Raw genomic sequence first — 10,495 nt, 5'->3', positions numbered from 1 at the left:
GGGAAAAAATCTCATCTGTAAATTGTAATGGTCATTGTCACTGTCTGTTGAAGGAGCCATCAGAACATGAAGTTGTAACTGGAAGCTCATTGCAGAAGAACACGCCCCCGGTCAATTCTCCATCCACAACCAAGAGCAATGCCGAAGTGTTTCAGAATTACAGGGCTGAAAACATTTCTTTTAAAATATTCATCTTAGGAAGAGCCTGTGAAAGGGGATTTTTGTTCTCTTTGGTTGAGTCAGTCTCACTAATAATAATGCTTTGGCCCCTCAAAAAGCCCCCTAAAGAATATTTTTCAATTTACTCATTTGATTTGTCATTCAGTACTTTTACATTATATTTCTTAAAATTTTTTTCCCTCAACTTTTCTCTCAGAGTTGTAGAATCAAATGGAAATAACCCTAAAGACAATCTTACTTCTCTTTCTTTTTAATTCCCTCATTTCCCCAGCCCCAACTGCTGTTTCTCCAACCCAAATCCCTAAAGGAAAATGATGAAGCCAAAATAGAAGAAAGGAAAGTCTGGGGGTGCTTTTCTACCACTTTGAGCACACGGTAGTCAGAATAGTCAGTAGTTGCGGTTGATCAAGGAAGGACCGATTTAAGCTGCTTCAGGCTTCTCCCAACAGCATCCCTTGCCCAGAAGCTTGAGCAATTTATACTGAATCATTGGGACTTACTAGAAATTGGCCTCTCTGTTTCTTCTCTTTTTGTAAAATAACAATTCTTGACATTGGATTTTTTACGGAAACCACGAAGTAAAACATTCTTGAGAAAATGTTGTTTATTCTTTGTAAATTGTCGGATTATCAAGTGCAATAAAAAATGAATTTGCAGAGTACAACACTGTGGGTCTGTGAGTCAGCAAACAGTACCATCTGAATGGGTGTGGGAGGCAGAATAAGGGGCAGAAAATCTGTGAGTTTGCCCTTGAAGTGTCCTGAAAGAATATAATAGTATTGTAATAGTAACACATATTTAAAATATTTTCTTTGGTTTATGAAAATGTGCCCTAATATTTCCTTGTTTATTCAAATGCTTTTTCTTATCTGTATTTGCTACAAATATAGCTTTTCTTTTCTTTTCTTTCCTTTTCTTTTCCTTCCTTTTCTCTTTTCTCTTCTTTTCTGTTTCTGCTCTGGTGGGGCACTACTCTCACTGTTTTCATCCAGGCATCTCAAAACAGGACCCTGTCTTAAAGACTGGATTCCTGAGATGTCCCACCTGTTTAAAGTGTCCTTCTCTGCCAAAGCCTCCCCTCCCTTTTCTCATAGTAGTCAGTCAGCAGTTAGGGCACTGCTCACTGCCTTAGAAGAGTTGCTGAAATATTGTTATCACATTTATTCCTGATGACAGTCTCCTGAGGCTGGCACTGTTATTATTCCATTTTGTAGATGAGGAAACTGAGGTTGAGAGGGGTCCCTAGTCTGTGGGGTGGCAGAGCTTGGATTTCAAGTAGGGGTCTTCAGACATAAGGTTCACCTTCAAAAGATGCCTAAACTATGATGCCTCCTTTCCATGAAAAGGACCTCCTTGGCTGGAAGCTTTGGAAAAGACCTTGACTAAGAGCTGGCTTCAGCCGACACCCTTCATCTAGGCACCCAGAACTTACGACCAGCCAAAGTGCCTTTAACCTCCATGGTAAGGTTTCCTGTCACTACTTACTCCCCGGTTTTCTTTTACCAGAGAGCCAGATGCCACAGAAACCAAGTAACTAGACCCCCAGACTCCTACCCTGAAGACTGGACCTGTGGGCTGGATCCCCACTGAGCATGAACAAAAGCCCAAGAAAATGGTGCCAGAAAGCAGTTCTCCAGAGTTTTGGTTTGGTTTAATTCAAAACAGGAAATCACGTTCCTCACCTCCCTCTCACCTCCTAAACTCCAGCTGTATTTTCTCTCTCTGGTCAAGAAAACTGCCTTTCAATTTTATAAAATAACAGACACACCTCAAATTGGACAGTTGTTTAGGTAGTTTTTCCCCTTCACACTTTTCTACATTTTCTAAATGTTCTACAAAGAAAATGCTCCTTTAAAAAAAAAAAAAAAGACCTGCATTTAAAACACCATGTCATGGGCTTCCCAAGTCATTACTTCCTGCGAAAACTGCAGTGGAAATGGAAGAAAATAACAAGGAAAATAAGGTGGTTACGTCAAAAGCTCTATATAAGAATTATTTGAAAAAAAGAAAAGCGCTACTGAAATGCAAATTGGCACCTTGTATTACGGTTTTATTCTGTCAGTTGGACCGGAGACCCATCCCCCACTCCGGGTGTGTGGGCTTGAACTACCCAATCGTAGGCAAGGGGGTGTGCTTAATAGGTTGATGAAAGTGTCCAATATATGTACGTGTGTGTGTGTGTGTGTGTGTGTGTGTAAGGAAGAAAGAAGTGCATCTATATGCCTTTGAAGAGTGTATACCTTTCAACCTGACCCTGACCCCAAAAGACTCTTAGGGCCTAACAAGCCTCCAGGGTTTGCCTTCCAGTAGCCCTTGCCTTGAGAAGAAGAATCAGAACCATAGAAATTAATGAGAGTTACCTTTGGAAATGCGCCCTTCTGCTGACGCGACCCAATCCCTGCCTAGAGACAAGAGGGCACCTTTAAGTGAATTCCCAGGCCAAGCTCGCTCAAGAGCAACAAAGACCACACTCTGATGCCCCAAGGGCACTCGGTTTTCACAACGCGTTTTATTATTCATAAAAAAATAAATTTATTTACATCTGCTAATTATGGTAGTGCAGCCTGGGGCAGCGACGCGGTCCCCTTGAGCAGGTCACTAGGTACCGAACAGCCTCCGCGGTCCAGCCCGAGGTCCTGCCACGGAGGAAAACGTGGGCGGCGCCGGGAGGCAGTGTTGGAGGAGGAGGAGGCCACCTGAGCTTGGAGATGGGAGGCCAGGCGGGGACAGTCAGGAGTTGCAGGGGACGTGGGGTGAGTGGGCTGCAAGTAGGTGTGGGAGGAGGGAGTAGAGAGAGGCCCCGAAGGAGGCCCAGCTAGGTTGGTGGTGGGAGGCCTCTGGGAGGTTCGAGCCTAGAAGGGGAGGAGGGTAGACTGGAGCCCGGTTAGGAAGAGACGGGAGCCTGCGGAGAGTGAAGGGCTTCGCCATACCGGAGGCCGAACTGCTGAGAAGCTCCCGGGAAAACCCAGCGGGGTTTGGCCTCTGAAAGCGCGCCTCCCCATCTCCCCGCACCGAGAGGGCACAGTCCGTCCCGCAGAGGGAGCTGACCTGTAGGGTACAAACCTGGGCCAGGTGTGCCACACTCCTCTCTTTGCAACTGAAGAGCGTACCCCGATGTAGGTCTTAAGTGAAGACCTCTGTTTTTAAAGCCGACCATGGAGAGCGCGTTCTAACCACTGCCTAACCGTGAGGGCCTGGCCTGTGCAGAGTCGTGCCACCGCAGATGTGTATCTGGCTTAGCTTGCAAACTAACGCTTGGGCGGCTGGCCTGGGCTCAGACTGCAGCGCCGGGGTTAGTCTACACTGCTAAAAGCCAAGGTTGGATCTGTGTCCGTGCGTAAAGTGTCGTCGCCCGGACGCGTGGCAGCCTAGCGATCCGCGCCCTGTGATGACAGCTGCGCCTCCGACCCTCAGGCTCTGCCCCCAATGCCCGCCACCTGTTGAGTTCACAGTTCCGGGGTGGGGGAGTCTAGGAGAATCCAATGGAACTTCCCATTTCTGGGGTTTCTCACGCGGTCTCGCTTCTCTCCTTGGCCCCCAAACACAGGCGCTTAACCAATAATCCTGTCGAGTTGGCGCTCCTTCTAAGCGGTGGTCCCACATAATCTGTTAGCTGCGGCAACTTCTTTGGTGTCAGAGTCGGGTCGTCCCGAGACCACAAAAGGCCAAGTCTGTAAAATCAAAAAGAGCATTAGATACTGTGGGAGAAACAACCGTTTCAAACCGAAACCGCTCTCCAAAATGAACCCTGGAATATCCCTGTCTTTGAGTAGATCTGAATTTGTCAATATTCTGGGAATCTGCCTGTTTTCTCTCTAAACTAAGACTTTAATTTTACTGGAGTTTGATAACGTGAGACGTGAGGTGTCCGTCCATGCTGCCCTCACGATGATTCGGTGAAACTTGCATGAATTAGGGATTTTGCCGCTTAATTTTCTTCTCCTTAACACACACACACACACACACACACACACACACACACACACACACACACACACACACTCAGCCATTCGCTCCAAGTAGGAACTAGGATATGATCTTTCTCAAGCCCAGAGTGTTGGCAAGTCGGAGAGGGACTTTCCAGACAAATCCCGTTTGGGGAAACCTCTGCTGTTCTTCAAGAACTGAAAAATCCAAAGTCTTTTAAAAAAGAGCTCGGCCTTTGCTCCTTCCTTTCAGAAAGTAGAGCTCGTTGATTCAAACCTGTCACACTCAGCTGGAAACAGTTAGGGAAGGGCGATTTGCCATGCAATCTGCAACGGGGTAACGGACTCAGATGGAACCTAGATTCACCCCGGAAGTAGGATTTTAACCAATAGCTGTCACTGGGCAAAGCACCAAGTACAATGGTCAGAATGATGCAAACCCAGAAGGGTGGATGGTTCTCCTCCAGGAAAACCGCTGGCATCTCCTATGATTTGGGAGAAACTAAACTGGTCTCCTCACCACCCAGTCCGGACTCCACCCGCCATCCCCCTTCAGGGTTCCTCCCGTCCACTAGACTCTGCCCGGTGCCCGGGAGCGCGCTGGGCATCTCTGGGCCGCTCGCCCCGGGCCTCGCGCGCAGCGCCCCTACCAGGTTCACCGGGTGCACGTAGCTGTTCTCGTAGCGGTCCTCCTGCAGCAGCTGCCGCAGGTGCGCGATGTAACTGGAAGCCAGCCGGAGCGTGTCCAGCTTGGAAAGCTTGGTGTCGGGGGGCACCCAGGGCAGGCTGGTTTTGAGTCGGGAGAAGGCTTTGCTCAGCACGCGCATCCGGGCGCGCTCGCGGGCGTTGGCCGCGTTCCTCTGCGACTGCTTGCACTCGGCGGCCGAGCCCTTGGGCGGGAGGGGCTTCTTGCCGCCGCCGCCCCCCGCCACCCGGGGCCGCTTCCTCTTGCAGCCTCCCGCGCCGCGGGCCGCTCCCAGGGCACAGCGCTCCTCCTCGCCGTCGGGGTCTTCCTCCTCCGCAGAAGAGTTGTCACTGGGCGAGATGTAGCTGCGATCGGCGCCGCGGAGGGGCGGCCTCTTGGAGGCGGGGACCGGGTACCCCCGCTGCAGACCCCGCAGCTCCATCTCCTCGGGGTCGCTCACCGAGCCGGTGGACATCGCTGTGTCCCCCACGTCCCCGCCTTCCTCCTCCAGGCCAGCCTCGCGGTCTCCGCCTTCCGCTCGCTTGCGGAGGCGGGGGGACAGGCTGAACTCCCTTGAGCTCTAGATACCGCGGCCGGGAAGCGCGGAGCCCCGCCGCTGCCCCGTGAGAGCGCGGCCGAGAAGTCAGCGCCCTGGCCCAGGCTCAGCGCTCACAACCGCGCGCTGCGCCTTTTGACAGGTCTATTTATCCATACTGCTCGGAGCAAACCACCCCGGGCAAAGAACAGGGGGTTGGAAAGTGGGGCAAGAGGTGGGGCGGGGGCGTGGAAAGGGTGGGGACCGATTTTCTGAGTGCAGAGGATCTGCTGGTGGGGCGGGGAAGGGGAAGTCTCTGCTGAGCAGAGATTTGGGCCCCTGGGCCACACCGACGGGTCACTGCGAGATAAGTGTGAGTAAAGTGAGTGGAGGAGGGACCTTCGTTCCCACCCACTTCCCTCCCCATTCATCTTAGCGATGGCTAAGATTGCCGGACACTTGGAAACCCTAGGATTGCGACCTTTGCTTCTGTCCCAAGTTTTTTCCATCAGAACTGTATTTTCCAAGTTCATCACTCATAATGTATGACTGCCAATCCAAGCCTGGCCCGACGAAAGAGTAAAAGCTAAACAAGCAAACAACACCGAACTATCTGCAAGTTACCTCTCATTTTCCTGCCCTCTTTTCCTTTAACGTCAATAAATGATTTACACAACTTTCATCTACATTGGTTCCTTTATTTTCAAACATCTGTGATTTAAATGTTATTATCTCCGCTTTGCAGAACTCGGAGCTAAGCCTCAGACGTAGATTTTAAGGACCCCAAATCAACAGGGTGGTAAATAGGATATGGAGTCAAAATCCATGTGTAGAATCCCTGGCCCTTCGGTATTCCAGTCGCTACACCCCTCCTGGCCACACAGCACAGGATGCTGTATCTGCTGTTTTCTGCTGTCTTGAGAGTTCCTTGCGTCAATTTTGTTTTTAATACCACAGTGCGTAAGACAGAGGAGCCTACCCCAGCTCTTCAGGTTATAGTCTAGGGAATGGACTATTTTAGATGGTGTGTTGAAGAGAGCACTCCTGGATGCTAAGGCAGCACAATCATCCAAAGTAAAAACAAAACAAAACAAAAAAGACAAAACAGCACCCAGAAGTATGCTCCGCCCCTCAAAGGAGACAAAACACAACTGCGGTCTCATCATTTTCTAACTCGAGGGGCGTTTGCAAAACGTGGCCTAGGGATGTGTACTTCATTTTGGAAGAGGACACCAATGGCCAGCTATATTGAATGCCTGCTGTGTGTGCCAGGCACTGCTCCAGGCGCCACGCGACTGCCCACTGAGTAACTAAAACACACAAAAGTAAAACAACAAAATAAAACTCTATGAAGTCGGGGTTTGGTTAGTTACTCCGTTTTACACTGAGAAAATTGAATCTTCAAGTGCAAATTAGGTATTTACCTGTCCTTTTCCTAAGAGCCCACAGTTTCCCAAGCTGAGTGAAGCTTAAGGAGACAGATGTGCAGGCAGCCCGGGGCGGATTGGGCAGAAGCCACCGGGCCAGCCTCCCTCCACCACCTCCTCCAGCAGAACAAATGCTCCCGGCTCCCTGCCTGAAGTGCAGCAACAGGTGGCTGGCCCGGGCTGACTTCATCACTCAGGCATCATTCCACCTTCGTCTCCCGTGGGGATGTTTCGCCAAACCCCTCCAGTTCGCCCCCTTTTGCAGAGATTTTTCTCCCCGTATATTTTGTCATTTTGTTGGGTGTGGGGTTGGTGGTCGTGGTGGTGAGGCAGGAGGGGAACTGGGGGAGAGGTTCCTTTGGGAGCAGTTAAGTGAAAAGATCCCTTGCTCTTGGTTCTCTCTGGGCTGGGAACACCCAGGGAGTACTTGACAGAGCAGAGAAATCCTTCCTGGGATGCCTGAGCTTGAACTTGACTCTAGTGGGACAGGCGAAGGAGAAAAGTAAAAAGAGAAGGGGGAGTAAAAAGATGTAAAGGGGAGATCTCAGGCAGCTTTCTGCATCACCTATTGATGACTTGAAGCTATCAGTATAAGTACAGAGTCTCACACATTAGAGGCAGGCATATAGGTTTTGAAAATCTGGATTGTTTATACAGGTGCAGAACAAAGTCTTTCTTTAGAAAAGATTAATGGCAGAGAGAGCGCTAGATTTTCTCTAAACAGTCGCAAAAACTGTACCCAGCCTCAACGCGAGGCAGGTCATGGCCAGTTTCTTTTTCTTGAAGCAACTGCCTGACCCCAAGGATTCGTTCTTTTTTTCCCCCCATAGCTCTTTCCTTTGCTTTCCCTTCTTCTTCTTCTTTTTTTTTTTTTGCTGTTCTCTTCTTTCTCCCTTCCCCCCTCCCTCCCTTCCCTTCTCTCCCTTCTTCCCGTCCTCCCTCTGATCTCTTTAAAGAAAGACACCTATTTTCTCTATTTTATCTTTTTTTCATTTCCCCTTCCTTCCATTTCTTCTAGTTATATTTCCATCCTTTCACTCTTTTTTTTCTTGTTGCAGACTCCTAATGAAGTTAAGAAATGTATCTTCATATATATTTCCTGTTTGTATGTAACTGAAGTTTGCTTTTAACATGTTTGTAATGAAATCTGACTTTTGTCACCACTTCACACTTTCAAAATGCTTTTACTTTTCCTTCTCTCTCAGTGACTCCAAAAACCTCATGAGCTGAATAACGCAAGTAGAATTCTTTTGAAAACCCAGTTGTTTTAATTGTTTGGCCTAGTTACCACACATTGCAGGTGAATAATAAAACTTTTACTTTTGTATTTTAAAAAAAGCACATTGAAACCAATTCCTACCTGCTCATGCTTTACAACCTTTTAGATGTGAAACATGAATACACAGTTGCTTATGGTATATATTGATGATTTTGAAATTAAGATATTCTTTTTAAGTATGCAATGGGAAGTGGGGTTAAAGTTATCTTATCAGACATTAATACATTTAATTATAATTAATACATTAATAATTCTGGCTGTTCTGCTTATTAGCTGTATGACCTTTGGCAATTTACTTTTCCTGAGGCTCAGATTACTAATCTACAATATGAAGTATCTATTTTGTTGTGAGGAAGGGAAGTATATAACCAATTGCCTGGGCCACAGCCCGATGCATGGGAGAAAATCAATAAATGCTAGTTATTTTTATTACTATGAATTGCCTTCTCAACATCACACATTTACTAAGTGTCAGGGCCCAGAACTGACCCAGAGTTTGTATATCAGGCCTTGTTCTGGGCTTCAGAGGGCACCAGATGTTTCATTTGCTTTGACTGCAGGTTTCTAGGGTCTGAAGTGCAAGGTCCCATAGCCCAACGTTTTCCATAGATCTCATAAGAGACTTTACTGAGGGAAAATGGATGGAACTACATTAGAATCTATCTTTCTCCAAGTTTTCTCACCATGAAAGTCATAGCACTTCTCCAAGGTTCATTTTCCCTATCTGAAAACTGGGATGAAATGCCTACATCAGAGTTACTGACAGGATTAAATGAGAGTGTGGAGAAGCAGCATGCTACGTGTAACACAGAAAAGGTGCATAATTTACTAAAATATTAAAAAATGCAGACTTTGGCTTTCTAAAAAGGGAGAATGAGGTGGACAATAATCAGAGACTATAGAAAAAAGCCATTTAATGCCACTCGCCCACCAGAAGTACGTACTAGGTAAGGACGTCTGACACTGAGCAAGTCAAGTACCTTCAGAATTTTTTGGGGGGGGGGGCTGTGTCTATACTCTGTGAACACAAGTCAAAGCTTGTAGTAAGTAGGTTTAAGAAATGGTTGTTGGTGGGAATGCATTTGAATGGATACAGTCCTCCCCACATGACTTTCCTAGTGGTGTCCCCAGAGCCTCCTGATGTTCTGGGTTGTCCAGTTGGCCGAAGAAACTGACCATACCTTGATCTAAAAAAACAGTCTAGATCAGCACTGGCCACCATGGAAGCCACCAGCCATATGAGGAAATTGAGCACTTGGCATGTGGCTAGTTGTATACAGTATTGTAAAATACACATCAGATATTGAAGACAATATGAGAAGAGTGTAAAATATCTCATTGATTTAAAAAAATAAGACAAGGATAATACTTTGGATATACTGGGTTAAAGGAGGCATATTATTAGAGATAATTTTACCATTTCTTTTTATTTTTATAAAATTCCTAGAAATTTAGAATTACAGATGTGACTCACATTATTTATTTCTATTGGATAATTCAGGGATAAACGCTGCAAATGTGCATTGGGTGTCTACTCCTTGCCTCGGGCAGGTGTTGGTGAGACCAACTTCCGCCCACTCAGAAGGCACATTCTCCTGGGAAAAAGCACCATAATGCGGGAAGCACACATGGCAACACGTTTCCTCTTACTAACCCTGTCCTCTGCCTGCACCATTTCACGTGTACCCAGCTACTCGAATCTGTGCAACCCCAGAACAGGCTGAGAAACGCTTCTGGTTGGTTTGGATTTCTGCAGCCCGCGGAACCGAGAAAACTACCAAAGAGGCGCTGGGCTACGTTCCCCAGGCAGGACGGACCGCCCTGCAGATACCAGCCAGGGCTCCAGGGCCCAGGTCGCGGGCCTTTTCAGGGCAGCACCGGGTACAGAGTGCGACGCCCGAGCCTGGGAGCTGGAGGTTTCCGCGCAGGCGCCGCGCAGGTCACGTAGGTGCCGGTCACACGGGGGGGGGGGGGGCGGCGCGCAGGTCACGTGGGTGCCGGTCTCGTGGTTTGCAAGTCACACGGCGAGGGGCGGGGCGCGCAGGTCACATGGGGTGCGCAAGGTCAGGCCGGCCATGTTTCTTCGTCTCCCCGAAGCCTGGGGCCGCTTTCGCTCCTGGGCTCGTGCAGGGTGTCTCCATGCTCCCTGACCGGGAGAGAATGGAACTTCTGGCACTTGGACCCTGCCAGTCACGCGCCTGTGGGAACAGTGGAACTGGGATGGGAGGAGTCCTTTGTCATCCATGACGCGACAAATCCTCCTCTGCTCATTTATTTATCCAAGAATTGCAGCCAGGTTTTTCCCTCCTTGGAGCCCCAGGAGGCCTTAGGGTTTAGGCAGGCCAGTGCCTGGACACATGAGGTTTGCGAAGTTTGAAGGTAGACAAGCTGGAATGAAGCATGAAAAAGGGGAGCGGGAAGTTGATGAGACTCAGAGACTTGATTTTCTCTGCCATTTAGGGC

The 10,495-nt window shown here is 48.3% G+C and overlaps 1 protein-coding gene across 1 annotated transcript; it reads right to left on the bottom strand.

Moving 5' to 3' along the window:
* Positions 1-2,670: 2,670 nt before the first annotated feature.
* Positions 2,671-5,633, bottom strand: MSC (musculin). The gene is made up of 2 exons (XM_014560220.2): positions 4,757-5,633; positions 2,671-3,851 (listed from the first exon to the last, which is right to left on the bottom strand). The coding sequence occupies exons 1-2, from the start codon at positions 5,264-5,266 to the stop codon at positions 3,765-3,767; spliced, it is 597 nt and encodes a 198-aa protein (XP_014415706.2). The 5' UTR covers positions 5,267-5,633; the 3' UTR covers positions 2,671-3,764.
* Positions 5,634-10,495: the final 4,862 nt, after the last annotated feature.

This window comes from Camelus ferus, chromosome 29, assembly GCF_009834535.1.
Source record: "Camelus ferus isolate YT-003-E chromosome 29, BCGSAC_Cfer_1.0, whole genome shotgun sequence".
Classification (NCBI taxonomy): Eukaryota; Metazoa; Chordata; class Mammalia; order Artiodactyla; family Camelidae; genus Camelus; species Camelus ferus.
Note: the sequence above shows the minus strand (reverse complement) of the source record. Positions and strands in the feature narration are given on the sequence as shown.

Coding starts and splice junctions, on each gene's coding strand:
- MSC (XM_014560220.2), bottom strand. CDS start 5,266: ATGTCCACCGGCTCGGTGAGCGACCCCGAGGAGATGGAGCTGCGGGGT. Junction 3,852..4,756: donor ACGTGCACCCGGTGAACCTG/GTAGGGGCGCTG, acceptor TTGATTTTACAG/ACTTGGCCTTTTGTGGTCTC.